At 43.1% G+C, this 19785-nt stretch overlaps 1 protein-coding gene and 2 long non-coding RNA genes across 6 annotated transcripts in view; 1 reads left to right on the forward strand and 2 right to left on the reverse strand.

The window, feature by feature from the left end:
* Positions 1 to 2099: 2099 nt before the first annotated feature.
* Positions 2100 to 9871, reverse strand: LOC309538961. The gene is made up of 3 exons (XR_014222553.1): positions 9852 to 9871; positions 4034 to 4213; positions 2100 to 3552 (listed from the first exon to the last, which is right to left on the reverse strand). It is a non-coding gene; the product is annotated as an uncharacterized lncRNA (long non-coding RNA).
* Positions 9872 to 12931: 3060 nt separating this feature from the next.
* Positions 12932 to 13784, reverse strand: LOC309538868. The gene is made up of 2 exons (XR_014222423.1): positions 13641 to 13784; positions 12932 to 13291 (listed from the first exon to the last, which is right to left on the reverse strand). It is a non-coding gene; the product is annotated as an uncharacterized lncRNA (long non-coding RNA).
* Positions 13668 to 19785, forward strand: part of TMEM170B (transmembrane protein 170B) — a 91748-nt gene continuing 85630 nt past the window's right edge. For all 4 annotated transcript variants that reach the window (XR_014222339.1, XR_014222340.1, XR_014222341.1 and 1 more), the window contains exons 1-2: positions 13668 to 14401; positions 18889 to 19059. Coding sequence is in view for 1 of the 4 variants with exons in the window: in XM_082234696.1 (XP_082090822.1) it covers positions 14122 to 14401; positions 18889 to 19059 (451 nt within the window). In the remaining 3 variants the exon portion in view is untranslated. The remainder of the gene's footprint in view (positions 14402 to 18888; positions 19060 to 19785) is intronic.

Here is a 19785-nt window from a genome sequence, read left to right on the forward strand (position 1 = left end):
CATGATTCCTTGCTTCTTGATCCTCGGACCCTTGACTTCCTGACTCCTGGCTTCTGGTGTCCCGTTCCTGCTCCCACCCCGCCATCTTGTCCCCGGTCCCGACATCCCCAGCCAGGACTTTGATTACCCATGAACCAGACCGTGACAACATACAGCTCTTTCTAGGAGACAGAGCCACTAGAAGGGGAGGCCCTGTCAGGTTTTTTAAGCCTTCAGATGTATTTGCTCCTAGGTGGAGACATCATCTCCCATGCCTAAGCAAGCAGAGCCCAGTGGAAGCTGCCCAGGATGTCCTGGATGATTGCTAGGATATGGTATAAATATGCCCTTCCTCTATGCCACCCATGTCTCACCCACATCTCTACCCTACGTTAGTCATTCCTCTGGTGTATCTGGCGGAGTGGTGAGCAGGGTGCTGATGTGCTCATGCCCAGCTTGAAGGCTTCCTTCATGCATATGTGGAAGCCACATATGCATATGAGATCGGCCACTGTCAGCATAGCAGGGCTTCCACTAAATCTGACAGCCTCTTAATCTATGGCTCACAAGTTTAAAATTGAACCCTAAATTATTTTGTAAATGTAGCTTTGTTGCATAACAAAATAACCCTGCTAGTCATGCTTTTTTGACCTCCAGTGGGAATGTAATAGGGAACTTGTTTAAAATTCTGTGCTTTTGTAGAGGGGTGTGGACAGTGAAAAGAACCAGATAACTATATTGGCTTCTCCTTCATTAGAGGTACTTGGGGAAATCAGCAATTTCCTCTTCAGCTGCTGGCAGAATTTGGTCCTGGGGCTTTCTTGTCAATGGTTTAAATCAACAACATAAACAAGCCCTTTAACTAGGGCTTCCAAATTAGACATCTCCACAGTGCCCCCTTCAATCATTTAGTTGGGGAGGACAAAGGCAGAAAAGATTAGATCGCACCTTCAAGTAGAAAAGAAACAAAACGGAATGACAGGAATTCAAGAGCATGTTAAAGCTGTTTTTAAAAATGCCTGGAATGCAAATTAAAACCATATAGTAGCCTGCAATCAATAAAAAATGTTAAGTACAGCTCTAAAAGGTTTTTGTCCTATCACTAAATTAAAATCCAAGCATAAATAACAGAGATTGTGGGCATTTGGCAAAAAAAGGGGGAAGATGAAGTGACAACAATGGTAGAATTAGACTTAATATTTCTGGAATTAAGGGAACTAGGGAAGGGAAATAGCAGGGGGAAATAGCCAAAAACTGATTAACTTATTGTTCTCAGGTTAGAAACAATCAGGGAAAAGACTAGTTTAAAAAATCTGCTGAATGGGCCAAAGGGCTAACTAATTTAAAGCCCGATTTCTGTTCTCATCCTGAAGCAAAGTTCTTAACCTGAAGCACTATTTCTGGGTTAGCGGAGTCTGTAACCTGAAGCGTATGTAACCTGAAGCGTATGTAACCTGAGGTACCACTGTATTACCATCATTGATGCTTTGCTTGCTCTCTCAGGATGCCAACACTTTAAGGTCTTAACTTTAAGTTGAATTAATTGTATGATTAGCGATCATGTGGGGGGGGGTGGAGAGGTGTGATATTCATCCCATTTATCATCCTAAAGCTCCTGATGGCACTATTGTCATTGATGGATACTGGACAGGACCAAATTTGGCACAAAGAGGTGGTGAACATTCTTTTATGCTGGCCAGAGTGACATATGCCTTAGGTATAACTTGCTTGGATTTTAAAGCACTTGTAAGGTCCTTTAAATGAGGCTGTCTTTGAAGGGTACTCAGAAAATTCAGTCAGTTCAGAATGCTACAGCTGGACAATTGCCCAGGGCTTATTATAGGAAGCATGCGACTCCCATGTTACAACAGCTTCATTGACTACCAGTCTGTTTCCAGGCACAATTCAGAGTGCTGATTAGGACTCTGGCTTTGGGCCTTGTAAACTGACTGGATATGGCCACTGTAAATTTACAGAAATTGTCCCAACTGGCTATTGTATTTATAAGTTTAATTGATGCGCTTTACCTGACCCATTTTTTTACCTGACCCTGGATAGAGATAGAGAGATATTTTGTGTCCAATAGAGATTATTCTTTAATAAGTGTGTTTCGGACTGCACTCTTAAGCACATTCTTGCCTTTCCATTGATCATAGAATCAGAGAATTGTAGAGTTGGAAGAGACCCTGAGGATCATCTCCAGCAATGCAGGAATATGCAGATGTCCCATACAGGGTTCAAACCTGCAACCTTGGTGTTATCAGCACCACGCTCTAACCAACTGAGATATCCAGATGGGTCTTAAAAGGACATAACTGTGGCTGAACCTCTCCTCAGTTCTGACTTTCTCTATAGCACAGCAACAACACTCTAATAGTGTACCAGTGATGTTCATATGGTGTTTAATTCTGTCCATGTAAAAAAATCTACTGGCAGGGGAGGGGGTTCAACATATGCAAGCTGGAATCCCCACAGCATGCATGAAAGGAGCATCTTCCCACAACTTACACATACATTTGGATGTTTTGGTCATTTGCTCCCTTTGAATGAGCACTCACTTCACCATTCACGTTATAGAGAACAGGAACTCCATGGCAGCAGGGAACTGCAATAGAATTTATTGCCAAAATGTTTGAATATGCTTTGTTCCCATCTCTTTCTCCATTCCTTTATCCTCTACTCTATCAAAGCAGATTAGTATGAAGCAAGGGTTTCCTCCCTACTTTCTTATTAGCTCAGTCCCATGACCCCCATTCTTGCTAAAGCCAACAGGTTTCATAATGTACTTGCATGGAACTGAGGTTTACTATATTAATTTTAAAGTGATTAACGCAATCATAAGGGGGGGGAAATAGACCCAAACCCTTGGAACAAATCTTTGCCTGTACTTTCTGTAAAGATGGAAAAAGACTTTAAAGCTGAGATTTTCCATATAATGAATACCAGAAGAAGGATGCTATTTTAAGTCAAGAAAGCTATGGGTCTCTAAAATAAAAAAGCTCAGCATAGATGCAACTACTATAGAATGTAAAACACTGCCATCTAATGGCACAGTTTATCACTGCTCTCTTAAAATCAAGCAACCGAAGACCCATCCTGCGCTTAATATACTCAGAAGTCTCACTTACTCCTGAAGAAACATGTCATTGGGTACACTAGCAGTGATTTGCTTATAGCATTGTAACCTCAATTTGTTTAGTGCTTAATGTACTAATTGTTCATATTAGAGACCCCTGCACATTAACTAAGTGCCATGCTTTCACCTCAAAGGCAGCGAGGAAAGTGTTCTCTGCCTCTTTCCATGGCAAGCCAAGTGAAAGTATTCTGAACTCTTCTTGAATCAGAGACATGCCTCCTCCTTGCCCAATTAGGCAGATTCTTGTTGCCCTTACAACAATTCTCCATCAGCATAATTAACTTCCTTACCTGAGGAATCTGAGCCAGTCCTTTCCATTCCTACTGCATTGGGTCACTCAAAACCGACACAGAGTTTGGGCTCAAACATACGGGCCAAGAGATGGACTTTCGGCAGCAATGCCAGAAATTGATTTTCTTCTCCATCTTTGCAAAGCTCTTTATTTGGAAGAAAGAAATCCTCCTAAGTTTGGAGGACTCGTCCTTGACATGCTGCTTTTTATGAGGTTCCAAAGCTTTGGCAACTTAGGACAGAGCAGGGAGAAGGGTTGCAGTGTGTTCATGCACCTAACGCTTCAAGCTTTTCATTAGCAGCTTGTGGAGAATGCAGCAAGGAGTTAGACACACTGAGGACCTCTTGTCAAAAGCCCCTCCAAAACATGGACATGCCCTTGTTCCGAGTATGTCCACTAAAGAAAAGGCAAGGCAAGCCAATTTACCTGAAGCATTTAAACTGGTCACAAGGAAAATGTTTTGAAAATAATCCAGCCATGACAGGAAAAGGATGGTCTCATCTGATTCTGAGTTTTCATGGATAGTTATAGAACCAGAGTACAGAAACCACTAAGAAATCCTACCTAAATTTCAAAAGGTGTTTTTCTGTATCACTTTCTGTATCACTCTTAATACTATGACTTACATAATAACACTCTCATGCAATAACTCCTTAATGAGTTAACTCCCCGACTTGCTCTGTAACACACTTTCTCCTTCTCTCTCTCTCTCTCTCTCTCCCCTCAAAGGCCTACTCCTACCAATGGCCTCTGGTAAATCATCTAGCAGTGTCACAATGGAGGATATGTCACGGTTGCCTAGAAACCTTGCTCAACAATAAACCTTGCTCATCTTAATAGTAGTTTTATTTGCTTAAAACAATTCTAGACTACCTCTCATCTAATGGATTCCAGTGCAGTGCCCAGTCATAAAAATATAAGAAAAACATTTTATTTAAGGTAGATAAGGACAAGATGAAACTATACAATTGTATATATATATAGATGGGAAATGGCTATGTATTGTGAGTACTTACCTACTTTTAAAAAATTTCACCTATGATCTTTTTCTTTTACTTCTCTATTTTTTCTTTGTTCTTTTTTCTTTTTTCTGATATCTTATCTTTCATTCCACTGCTTTATTGTGAATAGCAATTTATAGAGGTATAAATAACTGTAAATATGAAAAGAGACAAAATATTCTCTAATTTTTTTCCTTAGTTAGATGTATTTTCTTTTTCTTTTGTATTTTTGTTGTTGTGAATATATATGTTTTCTAATTTGTACATATATATATATTTAATTTTTAAAAATATTTTTATTAAGAAAACAACATAATATCCTTTAAACAAAAATAAGATTGAGAGGCAGCAAAAGACCAAAACAAAACTGAAGTTGAACAGAGGTCACATAATCACTGGGTAAATAAACATTTTGTAACCTGATGCCAGAAAGATTGTAATGTAATTGTAGCCAGCAAAACAGTTATGTATCCAATATGTGTTTACTGTGTGACCAACAACTTGGCTTGACTTTCAGTGTCAGTTAAATGTGTGGTTCTGAGAGTCATGCAGTTTTGAATTAGGAGAGAGCAGTGGGTTGGCTGAAACATCTTAGTGGAGTAGTAGCTCTCCTTGGGAATTCAATGCAAGTCTGGTGGCTATGGTGTCTGCTGTAGGAATGCCTAGGTGCTTCCATTAGGTACTGCTGGTATATTTGTAAATACTGTCACCTGTTACTTCCAAACTGGGGTTTAATACAGCAAATGGGTCATTCAGGTATCACAAATGGGTTTTTAGTAGCTGGGTTGTTGTCATTTTAACTTACTCAATTTTTCATGGAAAGAGCAAATCTGGATTAAATTGGGCCAGGGGGAAGATAGACAACATTATGAGGACACTGCATGCATGGGCAGAAATCCCACAACAAACACCTTTCTGGATGCACATAGGAACAGAAACACTAACTCATTTTTTTAATAAAGTTAAAAATTATTTCTTTTGAATGCTATTTCCTTCACATCTCCCTTAGGGTCTCTGAAGTCCAATGGAAGATGAGGCCGATGATAGCAGACCAGCACCAAAAACTAGATGTCCCATGAGGGAACCAGGATTGGATAATAATAATAATAATAATAATAATAATAATAATAATAATAATTTATTATTTATACCCCGCCCATCTGGCTGGGCCTCCCCAGCCACTCTGGGCGGCTTCCATAAAAACCAAAAATACAGTAAAATATCACACGTTAAAAACTTCCCTGAACAGGGCTGCCTTAAGATGTCTCCTGAATGTCAGGTAGTTGTTTATCGCTTTGACATCTGCTGGAAGGGCGTTCCACAGGGCGGGCGCCACTACCGAGAAGGCCCTCTGCCTGGTTCCCTGTAGCTTTGCTTCTCGCAATGAGGGAACCGCCAGAAGGCCCTCGGCGCTGGACCTCAGCGTCCGGGCAGACTGATGGGGGTGGAGACGCTCCTTCAGGTATACTGGACCGAGGCCGTTTAGGGGTTTAAAGGTCAGCACCAACACTTTGAATTGTGCTCGGAAACGTACTGGGAGCCAATGCAGGTCTTTCAAGACCGGTGTTATATGGTCTCGGCGGCCGCTCCCAGTCACCAGTCTAGCTGCCGCATTCTGGATTAGTTGTAGTTTCCGAGTCACCTTCAAAGGTAGCCCCACGTAGAGTGCATTGCAGTAGTCCAAGCGGGAGATAACCAGAGCATGCACCACTCTGGCGAGACAGTCCGCAGGCAGATAGGGTCTCAGCCTACGTACCAGATGGAGCTGGTAAACAGCTGCCCTGGACACAGATTTGACCTGTGCCTCCATGGACAGCTGTGAGTCCAAAATGACTCCCAGGCTGCGCACCTGGTCCTTCAGGGGCACAGTTACCCCATTCAGGACCAGGGAATCCTCCACACCTGCCTGCCTCCTGTCCCCCAAAAACAGTACTTCTGTCTTGTCAGGATTCAACCTCAATATGTTAGCCGCCATCCATCCTCCAACCGCCTCCAGACACTCACACAGGACCTTCACCGCCTTCACTGGTTCTGATTTAAAAGAGAGGTAGAGCTGGGTGTCATCCGCATACTGATGAACACCCAGCCCAAACCTCCTGATGATCTCTCCCAGCGGCCGCATGTAGATGTTGAAAAGCATGGGGGAGAGGACAGAACCCTGAGGCACCCCACAAGTGAGAGCCCAGGCGTCTGAACACTCATCCCCCACCACCACTTTCTGAACACGGCCCAGGAGGAAGGAGCGGAACCACTGTATAACAGTGCCCCCAGCTCCCAGCCCCTCAAGACGGTCCAGAAGGATGCTATGGTCGATGGTATCAAACGCCGCTGAGAGATCCAGCAGAACTAGGAAACAGCTCTCACCTTTGTCCCTAGCCCACCGGAGATCATCAACCAGTGCGACCAAGGCAGTTTCAGTCCCATGATGAGGCCTGAATCCCGACTGGAAGGGATCCAAATGGTCCGCTTCTTCCAGGCGTGCCTGGAGTTGTTCGGCAACCGCTCGCTCAATCACCTTGCCCAGGAATGGAAGATTTGAGACTGGGCGATAGTTGGCCATCGTGGCCGCATCTAAAGATGGTTTTTTAAGAAGCGGTTTAATAACCGCCTCTTTCAGCGGGTCTGGGAAGGCTCCCTCACGGAGGGAAGCATTCACCACCCCACGAAGCCCATCGCCCAGTCCTTCCCGGCTAGCTTTTATAAGCCAGGATGGGCAGGGATCCAGGAGACAGGTGGTTGGTTTCACTCGTCCAAGCAGCCTGTCCACATCCTCGGAGGTAACAGATTGAAATTGATCCCACTCAACTTGACTAGACAGAGCTCTAGCACTCTCCCGCCCCGGCCCTGCTCCCACGGTGGAGTCTACTTCTTCCCGAATCTGGGCGATTTTATCTGCAAAAAACTTTGCAAAATCATTGCAGGAGAACATGTGGCCCGTACTGGGCCCCGATGTTGCAGGTGGTTCCGCTAAATTGTGAACCACCTGAAAAAGTCTCCTGCTGCTGTTTTCTGCAGATGCAATAGAGGCGGTGAAGAAATTCTTCTTCGCCGTCGCTATCGCCACTTGGTAGGCTCGACGTTGAGCTCTAACCTGTGTCCGGTCAGATTCGGAATGAGTTATCCGCCACCGGCGCTCTAGCCGTCTCAACGATTGTTTCATTGCCCTCAGATCCGTGGAAAACCACGGGGCTGTCCGGGCTCCATGCAATCGGAGAGGGCGCTTCAGAGCCAAACAGTCAATAGCCCTGGTTAACTCCACATTCCAGCGGGCCACCAGGGAATCAGCTGAAAGGCCATCAACATGGGATAAAGCATCCCCTACCACTCTCTGGAAACCATTTGGATCCATTAAGTGGCGGGGGCGGACCATCCGAATTGGTCCCACCTCCCTGCAGAGGGGATGGGTCGCAGAGAAGTCCAGTTGCACCAGGAAGTGATCTGACCATGGCACTTCTTTCGTTTCGCTTTTACTTAGTGTCAGATGACCAACATCCATAGAGGTAAACACCAGGTCCAAGGCATGTCCGTGGCTATGAGTTGGGCCAGACTTATTCAGGGACAGCCCCATGGAGGCCATGCTTTCCACGAAGTCCCGAGCGGCCCCTTGTAAGGTCGTGTCGGCATGGATGTTAAAATCCCCTAGGACGACCAGGCTAGGTGTCTCCAGGAGAACATCCGCCACGACCTGAAGCAGCTCGGGCAGGGAATCCTTGGTGCAGCGGGGAGGTCGGTACACCAAAAGGAATCCTGTACTGCCCCTATTGCCCAACTTCCAGAACATGCACTCAGAAAACTGGGTCTTCCCAATAGGACGCCTGGTGCAAACTAATGACTTCCTAAAAATCACTGCAACCCCCCCTCCCCGCCCACGTGACCTGGGTTGCTGTGCGTAAGAGAAACCTGGTGGACAAGCAGCGGCAAGGACAGGCCCATCTGCTTCATCCAACCAAGTCTCTGTTACACATGCCAGGTCAAATCCTCCATCCATGATCAAGTCATGGATCTCCATGATCTCCTTAGAAGCTCCCTTCACCCCTCCCTTTTAGTTTGCAGCGGTGACACTGACGGAAGGGTGGCATTAGCTCTTTCCCTGGTGTTGCTTCCTCAACGTGAATCACCCCACAAAGCTTGCAGGGGGTGCTAAACTGTCCCACAGGTCCAACTGAAAACTCCTTTGCAGGCTGCTTTTAAGGGAAGGAAGGGACAATGGACCCTATATAATGACAGCAGATAACTCCCCTGAGATTGCCCACTGTTTACATAGCCTTAGGAAGAGAGGGAAAAGGTCTCTAGCATCCTCTTAGGAAAAGGGAAATGTCCTCCCATGCTTTGATACCAGACACCCTTAAGATCACTATGAAGTAGTTTTCCCCACTGCTAATGCATTGGAGGTGTTTCTTTCCCATAGTCCTGCAGAGACAGAGGTTTCTGCCACCCAAATGAATTTTCCAAAATGGGTTCCCCTAGCTCAATAAATGTTTGACGCAAAGGTTTTACAGAACATATGCTGAATGTCTTTCCTCTCCTCTCGTCTACCTAGCCACTCATCCCTCCACAACTAGTGTGGTAGAGCCACATTCTTCTTCTCTAGCACTTGGGAGCAATGAATGAGAGCTTGAGTTGTACATTTGTTCCCATTAAAGTTGTTGTGTGGAATATGGTTGCCTGAGTTGTATGGGTACCTGATGGATGTTGTTCTCTGCTGATAACAGCATACAAAATTTACAGCATGTGCTGTTGTAATATGTGCTGTTTCAGGAGAGATGTTTTTATTTTATTTTAAGTGACTGCATAGCATATCTTTAAAGTGATCAAGAGACTGGTGCAGAATATTTTTCATATAGTCAAAACATTTTAACAATCTATTCCCAGTTTGAATAATTAGTGCAATTTACTCTCTCCCTGATTTTGTTTGGGAGCACTTTGTTTATAGTTTGCGTCTCAGTAGAGATCATTAACAGCCTAACTCTGCCCTTGACAAACTCTTTATTCATTTGCTTCAGATCAGATGTTTTCTTTTCACTACTGAGTAAAAATACATGAAATAGGGATAGTCAACCTAGTGCCCTCCTGATGTTATTGGTCTACAAGTCTACAATTATCTCTGACCATTGACAATGCTGACCGAGGCTGATGGGTGCTGGAGCCCAGCAACACCTGGAAGGTGTCACACTGGCTGCCCCATGGAGGTATGTTCATGTACTGTTGCCTCCAAACTAGATTATTATGCATCTTGACTAATAGAGAGCATCTTCATGACCCTCTCAATGTAAGATATTCCTGTTTCAAGTCCCAGGTTACACTGTAGAGAACAATACTTCTCTGTCCCTGTACTTCTAGTGCAATCTGAGATCTTTTTGCACCAACCATGGCTTAATCTAACTGAGTCTGCAGGATACTTCTTCTCAGCATGTAGTTCAATTTTAAACCTCTTATTACTTACCAGGATTTGTCTTCCCATCGCCTTATTGGTGGCACTTCTACGCACTTTTAAAACTAGACAGAATTCCAACCCTCATTGTCAAGTGAAATTTCATTTTCGGAGCCCAACTCGTATCTCAGCATATCTCTGTAAAAGGTAAATAAATAAATAAATCTATGTATCAAATCTTTGGCAGTGGCATATTTCCATGATATGCCTGTGTGTAGGTAGCTGCAATGAAAGCATTCCAGCTGGTACATAATATTGCACTGTAAAGGACACAGGTGAGATAACAGTAATTATACACAAACAGATTTGGATCTTTGACTATGTCACCCTTTTGCCAGTGGGAGTAGAATTTAGTATTGGGTTATGGGGTCACAGTGCTCAGAGTAGGAGACACCTAATCAATGCGCTGCAGCACTATTTTTCAACTTTTGACCCTCTGTTGAAAACAAAAGCCATTAATCAAGCACTGTCTAATAGTCTTTAACATGCTATAGCAGCTGGCCATGAAAGAATTATTCCTGCCACACACTTAAGTGACTGCCTCTTTTCTCATTCCAGCTGTAGAACAGTGGTGCAGAACCTGTGGCTCTCCATATATTGCTATATAGCTCTCATTATCCCTCCTGATGTTATTGGTCTACAACTCCTATTATTGACCATGCTGCAGGAGCTGATGGGAGCTGGAGTCCAACAAAATCTGGACATCCACAGGTTCCCCATCCCTGCTTGTGCTTTTTCCAGAGCCTGTCAAGACTTTAAGCTGCTGGAGTCATTTGAACTATTTGCTAGATGACCTGAGATACAGCAATAAGTCATTCAACCCAGGGAGAAAGACTTGGATTTTGTTCTGGCCTGGCTAATCTGCATGGGCATAGCCAGGATTTATTGGGGGGGGCTTTATGTTATGGGGTGGAGAACTAAGTTATCTGCATTGCAGTTGGTCAATTAGTTAAGTAATCTTATCTATTTACTTGATTTAGGGGAGCAGTTCCCCCTGCCACACCCTCTGGCTATGCCCCTGCGAATCTGCATAGCACCTGGCAAACCAACACACCCACATGCAAGCTTGTCAATTGCACTGTAAAAAAATGGGTCAAACTACTGGTCTCATCTGTGATATTACACAATGTTTATACACACACATTCACAATGCACATGGGCATGGCACACTACAAATGCCACCACCAGCCCTGTGCTATTGCAGATCACAAATCTGCACTAAATGCAAAAATATATTAGCTAGATTTATTTTTCTGTCCTTGCATCTCTAGCTTTGGCAATCAGGCAAGATAACATTCTGGGTAAGCCTGTAAAATCCTGTTGATAATGTCTATTTGCTTTGAAAATCAGTGAAAAGGTGTATTGAGAAGCAGTCTCATCATGATTTTGCACCTTTTATCCCATCTTAACTCCCAGGCAAGCAAAAGTAAATATTGCTTAACGATTAATTTGCTTCAACTTGTGGAGATAGCCAGTAGCTAATAAGGTTGGTTTTTTTTAAGTGCTAGACAAATTGATAGCACACATGTCTATCAACAGACTATTTTGTAGGACAATAAAACCTTATCTATTAACTAAGGCCTTACTGGGCCTTTCATATGATGTAACAGTTTTTATTGTTCCTTAGATATGGCAAATATAAATGCTTATACTCCGATGGTCTTTAAAGCATTTTAATGGATTATCTTAATTATTTTAATAAAGAAATTAGGCTTTAACATATGGCACAATATTTTTTTTTGTCTTAAACATAAACTAAGCAAAATAATATAAACAATAGTTCATTTTAAAGCAAAATTAGATATATCAGAAAAATAAAATAAAGTAAAATTAGCCGGGGAAAATCTTGAAGAATTCCAACAATATTTAGAATCAGCAATGTTAAAGGTGTACACAACAAAACATACTCCAATCAATACAATGCTTTTTCACAAGGATGGGAAGAGACACAAAACCAGAAGGCTCATCAAAACCAGAGTTACCATATTGGATGAAATAAGTTTAATACTGCAACCAACTTTGTTTGTCTGCTGGTGGCAAGGCTTGCCTATGTTCCTTTCTACTGATGTAGTCTACAAAATTAAATCAAACTGCAAAACTTATCTAACTTGTTTTGACCTCATATAACCCTCAGTTTATACATCCATTTTTAAAATAAAGCTGTATCCCACACCATACAATAACAGTATTCTAGCAAGTGCTATTCTAGTAGAATACTATTCCTAGTAAATATTTCCCAAACCTTGAAATAGTAGGCCTTGCCACTATCAACATATGAACATTTCCTTATACTCTGATCCTTACAATCAATCAATCAATCAATCAATAAAATTCATTGGGGCTAGATTTGGGGATTGCAAGATGTGCTGTTTGACTATTGCCTCAATTTCCTTGAGTATTCAACACTTAACTATTGCAGCCCCACTTGTGCCTGCTACTTGGCAGCTTTCCCCAGCACAGCAGGAAGAACTCATGGGTTATATAAGACAATGTGAGTGGCATCAAGTACCACCTGTGTGGTAATTTCAGCAAGATTTCTCTATACTGTACTGTACTATAAGTGAGTGGAAAAAGGACTTATCCCACAGTGAACTCTAATCATTGTTCCAACTTTTGTTCCCATAGAAGCTTAAGGCATCAAACATGTCCAATATATGCTTCCATAAGAATTTTATAAATACTAAACACTGTGCTTTTAGTGGTCTTATAATTCATTAATAGAGAATGTTCAAAACTCAACAGTTTTACGGGTCACACTGCCCTTGATCCCTGGATTAGCTAAAAAGGCCAAGCAGGCCCTACACAAGCAACCATGGAAGGGGGATATCTTCAAACTTTTCCCTTAGGCTACTTTCTGTTATTAGAGTTTTGTCATAGATGTCAACCTTCCCTTTTTTGCGGGGAACTCCCTTATTCCAGCACCATTTCCCGCTGCTTCCCACTGCTATCCGGGATTGTTAGATATCCCGTAGACTGTCCCCAGGACAGGTGAGGCTGCTGATCCCTTATTTTCAAATCTGAAAGTTGAAAGCTATGAGTTTTGGTCACATAAAAATCAAAGAGATGGAAGAGCCTCTTGAAGCTCCTTTGGGCCACATGTACTATGTTTATTAAAGATTGTTCTAAGTTGTTGGACGCAGCCATGGTAACTTTAGGAGGCATATAGAAATTATTTTAATCAATTTGCCATATCAGATATGATAAGCCGCATGGAGCCTTCATGATTACAGGCAGTGTAATCTGATACAGTAGCTGGATACTTGAGGGCAAACAGGGCAGCATCCTTATTGCACAGATCGCATTTTCACAGCATCTGCCTGGCTGGTCAACCTTTGGGAGACGAAGTGCTGTGTTAAGAGGATCACAGTCTGCGAAATGGTTCGCTTCATGATGATGGATTCGAGAACTTGATTTGCTGATTGTGAGGAAGCAGGAGGAGATCCTGACAGTTACTGGAAGCGGGGGAGGGGCAAGAAATGCACCATTAGCGTTAACGCAGCGCGCGAGACGACCGTCCGCCCCACGAGCTCTGACTGCCTGACGACGTTCGCGTCAGGGTAAGTCAAACGGCAGGCAGGCGAAATGTTAAAACGGGAAACGGCGGAGCTGCTCCGAGCGGTGATGACAGGTAACACCGCGGCTTACAGATAACAGCGCCTGAAAGGAAACCTGAGACCGGTTGCGTCTCTGTCCCCCTCCGAAACCCCGCCCCCCAACTGACTATATAACGAATAGCCCCGCCCGACTAACGTCAGTTCGCCCTGTTTCCCTCATTGGCTGGTACGCGTGCGTCCTACTCGCCTGGTTGGGGAGAGGAGGAGCCGTCTCTCTCTCGCGCGCGCTGTTTCGCTGAGGGTGGCGCGCGCGCGCGCGCACGTGTCCCGTCAGGCGGAGGAGGCTGGCTGGAGGTGGGGCCTCGTGCTCAAGCACGCGCCGAGTAGCCGTTGGCCGGCCGGCCGTCCGGCCTGTGAGGGTGGGGGGAAAGAGGCGGTTGCTGCCCGTTGGCGCCTCGCGCGGGTACCTCCCCCTCTCGCGCTCCCCTCGCAGCTGAGGAGGCCATGAGAAGGCGGCTTCGGAAGGGGGCGGTGATGGCCTTTGCTGCTGCTGCCGCCGCCGCCGCCGCCCGGCAACTGCCTCCGTCTCCTTTCCTCCCGTCGGCCCCAAACCGCGGGGCTCTCCGCACCTGCCAGCCCTGAGGGAGGCCTCGGCGCGCGTCCCGCCGCTGGAGAAGCGGAGAGCGAGGGCCGCCGCCGCCTCCTGGCTCGTCCCTCTGCCGTCCTCGATGTCTCCCCCGCCGCGGGGAGCCCACCCCATCCGCGCCCCTTCGGCCCGCAGCGTCCCCTCGGGAGCCCGGCCTCGCCTTCTCCGAGACTGGTGGCGGAGCCAGCCGCGACTCGCCGGGAGGCGGCCCAGCGACGACGACGGAGCCGGCCAGGCCGCCGCCTCCTCCACCAGCGCGGCGGGGATGAAGGCGGAGGCGGGGGACAGCAGCATGATCAACCTGTCGGTCCAGCAGGTGCTGAGTCTGTGGGCGCACGGCACCTCGCTCCGGCACCTCACCGGTAACGGCCGGGCGCAGGGCGGGCGGGGGAGGCGTTCGGAGGCTGGGGCGGGCGAGGTTTGAAAAGCGGCCTGTGTTCTGTGTCGGAGGGAGAGGAGACGTTCCAGGCACTCCCATCCCAGGTGTCGCCAGAGGCCGGGGGGGGGGGGACACACACACTCGAGCAGGGCAGAGAAAATAGTATTCGGGAACATGTGGATGTAAAAGTGGCTTCTGGTTCAAAAGGGCAGGTGAAAACGTGCGTGGCATCGTAAATGGAGAGTAAGGGATGGCATTAGGTTGGAGCTTAATACGCAGGCTGGAGGTCAGAGTAGCTGCAGTTTCTGACTTAGATCTATGAGGTGCTCCGATAACCCAAGCGACTTGACTGTGCACCTGTCTTCCTATGTTCCTTGCTGGGATGTCCCTGGGCCTTTTTGAAAAAATGCTGCTGTTCAGATCTGTGGCATCTGATCCGGGTATTTCCTGCAGGACCACGTACCAAACAGGTATAGGGCTTATGCTGTCTGAACAACTAAATGTTGCCTCGATTTAAAAACTTTTGGGGCACTTAAAAATGTATTTCCTTTCTCTCTCCCCCCCCCATTAGTGAAGCAACAGACTACGTAAAAATATACATTATTTTTAATACAAGCACTTCAACTCTAGTTGACAAGCATAGCTTTCGAAGATGTGTACACCCTGCTTTGTTACACAGCAAGTGAAAGCCTGTTTTAAGATTCCAGTGCATATATGTGTCATCAAAAATATTAATATATATTTCTTCACAACTATTATTTAATTCATACTAAAATGTATGCTGATTTAATCATTAATTGCTTAATGTCAATTTGGTGACATTCCTCTTGCTATGCTTCTTCATCTAGAAAAGCTACATTTTTTGCTCCTATTTCATGCCCTCCAAGTACCCAGACTGCTAATGTGTTCAGTTAAAATTATGAAGTTATAAGAGCATGAACATTTGCTCTTTATCTTGTAAAGAAACACTGCCTTGCACAGTAACTACCAAGCCTTGCTTGGTAGTTGACTTTTCTGTTGACTCAGAAGTAAATCCTATTTTGTTAAATGGGACTGACTTCAAAAGAAGTGTTTCACAGTTGTAGGCTAAGAATTGCATTCACTGCTACACAAGCAGAACAAACTCTAACCTGCATGGTGGGGCTTCCTCTTCTGTCCTACAGCTCCCAGTGCACCCTCAAAATCTCTTCCAGATTTAAGGAGTGGGGAAAGCATAGGAGATTCTGTGTGAGCAGAAGTCAGCTTGTACAGAGTTGGCTATAATCCCAAAACTGTAAACCTAAGTGATTTTACCTAGTGTCTTTGCACATTCATAGAGCGAACCATATAAACAATTTTCTCTTCTAAATTCTGCAGTGTAAAAGGCTATGTGGATGGCATGGTCAAAGGTGTACAGAATGGGAACCCTTTAGAGTTGTAGATTGATGGATGCAGTGCATAATTACATGAAATTCACTGCCATAAGATGTGTTGATGGCCACTGGCCAAAGGGATTAGGCAGATTTCTGGAGGATAGGTCCATCAACAATGAGCAGTGATATTTAAATGTGGAACCTCAGGGTTCAGAGGCAGGATGCCTCCGACTGCCACAAACAGTGAAGAAGATCTTGTGGCCCTCATTCCCTCTTTGTAGGCTTTTTGAAAGCATCTGATTGGGATGCTCACAGTAATGTGATTCATGGTCTTATCCAGCAGGGCTGTTCTTACATTTTCAGATTGAGCTCCCCATCTGTAATCATACCAGTCTTTCTGGTAGTGCAGTTAGGATGATTACTGATCTAATTTATGTGAAGCTCTTTCAGCACTTAGTAAAAGTGCTGTATAAGTTTTATGCATCTAGCTATTCAGCACTCCATCGGAAACAGATATTTATTTGCCTGCATAATAAATCATATCTGAAGCATTTTTCTTAGTAAAAAGAAGATTCACTTATGGAAACTAGCAAACATAAGTATTGGATATCTGATTCTAGTACTGTTTCACAGAATACAGTGGCCCTGATCAAAAAACAATGGATTAGATGTGGTGTTCAGGTGAAAGTGTGTATACAACCAAAATGTGTCATTCTTTTTACTGGTACAGTACACTACTTACTACAACATCAGGCAGTGCATAGTCTTTGGAACTCCCTGTTCATTTATATTAGGCATTTCACTATTGTTTTTGGTGCCTGCTGAAAACTTTTTGCTTCAGCAAACCTACCCAAACATGTAATTTTATTATGTATATTATTTTAAAATTACTGGTTTGATTAATATTTTTAAACATATGTTAACTTTTTTTTTGCCTTTATAATTTTTTAATGAAGGTTTTGGGTTTTTTTCTTTAAACTACTTAGAAGTCTTCTATCTAGGAAGCAATGTATACACTTTGTTAAATAAAATAACATTATATTGTCTGTTCATAAATGGTGCACAAAATACTTACTTCAATTTTAATTTATTTTGATGAATTGTCCTGTTTTCCTACCTTGGCACACAAACTGAGCTTTCCACTACAGTTCTAATATCTATTTTGTGTGGCTATAGCCAATTTAGATTCCATTAGCATATATATGAACTTCACATGTTCTTTGCCCTAGTACATACTTGCATCCTGACTCTCATTTTCCATTCCATTTGATATGTGGATGCTAGTTCACAAAATCTTATGTTATAATTTTTTTTTAGCTTTAAGATGCCAAAAGGCTCTTTGCTGCTGTCAACATGCAAATACTCTATTAGAAATTGTCTTCTATTTTCTTGCCCAATCAACTAGTCTGGACATATGAAGACTGGCAGTGCATGCTGCAGCCACAGCAGCCTGCAACATGGTCAGGATTATAAAGGATTCAGTGGGTACCATTTAATTCCTAAATTAAATCTCATGATTCACCATTACTTACTTATTGCATTTGTATCCCAGCATTTTTCTCAAGAAGTTCAAGGTGGTGTACATGATTCTCCTCTTCATCATTTAATTCCCCCAACAACCCTATGGGGTAGGTTAGCTGAGAGGCAGTGACTGGCCCAAGGTCACCCAGTGAGTTTCATGGCTGATTGCATATTTGAATCCTGGTCTCACCGGCCCTAGTCCAAAACTCTGACCACTATACCACACTGGGTCTCAGGACCTGAGGATTTCAGCTTCTATGGCTCCAGCTCACAAAGGTGAACACTTGTTAGCAGTTTTGATATACAGTACTTCTAGCTATCCCTCCATGGTTCTCTCTTGGAAATAACTGCAAATTTTTAGTGCTAGTTTACATTTTATCTGTTAGTTAATTGTATCCTCAACAACTAAAAGAGGGGGCGGGGAACCAAATTTTCGGAAAGTTTCCCTGCCTGATTGCCAAGGAAGCATTCAGCAAATATGTTGTTTTTGTTTGGTGTGTTTTACATTATTTATTTTTTAAGGTTCTTTGAATGAAGAGATATGAGGGATATATTTAGACTACTTTTAAATAAACCAGACATAGTATAAACCATTATTATTATTATTATTATTATTATTATTATTATTATTTGTAGACCACCCTTCATCTGCAGATCTCGGGGCAGTTCATAATGGAATAGAAATCAATACATGCAGTATAATATAATACTTAAATTTGAGAACTATCTGTGTGATCTGAAGTAAGTTTTGTTAAAGCAGCATTTGGCTAACTTAAGCCTCTGTGTGATGCAATACATAGTTTTAGGAATTGTTTCCTTTGGTGAAAGATTTCTGCCTTTTATACAGCTAATTCTGTCTCCTTTTGAGAGCATGCACTGCTTCAGAATCAGTTCTCCCTCAATTACCTAGTTTCTGCTTTCATGGTTTCACAACTTTGACACTTTTTCTCAGTGCTAGTTGCATTTAACACTAAAGGACAAAATCTATTTTTATCCAGCATGTGTACAATATGTCCTAGAAAGATAAATTTGGTTATTTAGGACATTCAGTGATAAAAACTATTGTTGGAATTTCCTCACAATTTCAAGTTGGTCTGAATAGCTGCTATGTAGCATTCGTTCATTCTTCAGGGTTTAAATATTGTTTCCACTTTGATAACAATTGGAAGCAATGTATTCGTAACTTAAATATTCTTGGCAACATCAGGAAAAAAGCCCTTAGTTTGGCAACTTGCTACTTTTAGAGATGCTGACATGTTTAAAGGTGAACGACCAGTAAAATTTCAGAAGGGATTAGTATTTACTTATTGCTCCCTCGAAGGTAATTTGTTTTGGCTAGCTGTCAGAAATTGTTTATAAGTATAACATAGATTAAAAAATTGGAGTGTTTAATATTTGCTCAAAATAGTTTGTTAATAGGGGGACCTTAAGTGTGCAGAGAAATGGGCAGTGGACAGCATTATAGAAAGTAGAATAAAGTTATTAAATAAGTATTCTGTCTGCATGCTTTTGTATCTCTTTATACAAGGATTTTTTTCTCTTTGATTTAATCATTTTTTCTCAAACGTTAACCCGCTCTTTGATTGCTTTCTTCCAGAAATGTGGTACTGGGTTTTCCTCTGGGCTCTCTTCTCCTCTCTCTTTGTCCACGGTGCTGCAGGAGTTTTAATGTTTGTGATGCTGCAGAGGCATAGACAAGGGAGACTAATCTCTATCATTGCAGTCAGCATTGGATTTCTGGGTTCTGTAACTGGAGCTATGATAACCAGTAAGTCTTAAAATGTTCAAATACTTCTTTTTGAATATTATTTTTTAGCTATTGTAGTAAATGATTTTTGGTTCATTACACTGGAGTTCTGTGAGGCTTACAGTGTTGGGGTTGTTCAGTGGCTGATGGAAGGGCCATATAAAACTGGCAGCCATGATTTTTCATATGTCTCAGCTTTAGGAGGAAGAGAAGCAGGGTGCTACCACAGAGCCAGCCTCCCAGTAGTAGTGTCACTTCTTCTTCCCAGGGTGGGGCAGGGTGATATTCTAAAACAAGCTTTTTAAATCTGCAGCACTTAACTCCTCTGTCAGATGTTGTTTGGAGCTTGTTAACAGATAGCTGTGGAAAAATAATGCTAATCTGTGGTTTATGAAATTGTGATTTATTTAAATCATGTTTTGTTTGATTCTTTGAACCCTGAACTTAGGAGGTTAACTATAGTTTGTTAATTGCCAACTAATTCTGTTCTAAGGCATGGCTTACATTCACTTACAATCTTTTGTTTGTCTTAACTATGGCTTGGTGTTACCTAAATCCTTCTCAACCTATGATTTGATTGGCCACCCAGCTCAGACTCCCATTAAGTTACAAAAGGCTTGAGACAAACAACAAAGCTTTCACAAATCAAATCATGGTTTGTTTGGTCATCTGCAGATCAATTGGGGTTTTTTTTTGTTGTTTTTTTTAAAATAATTTTTATTATGGTTATCTGCAGATCAATTTGTT

Source organism: Podarcis vaucheri (assembly GCF_965113315.1).
Source record: "Podarcis vaucheri genome assembly, chromosome: 8".
NCBI lineage: Eukaryota > Metazoa > Chordata > Lepidosauria > Squamata > Lacertidae > Podarcis > Podarcis vaucheri.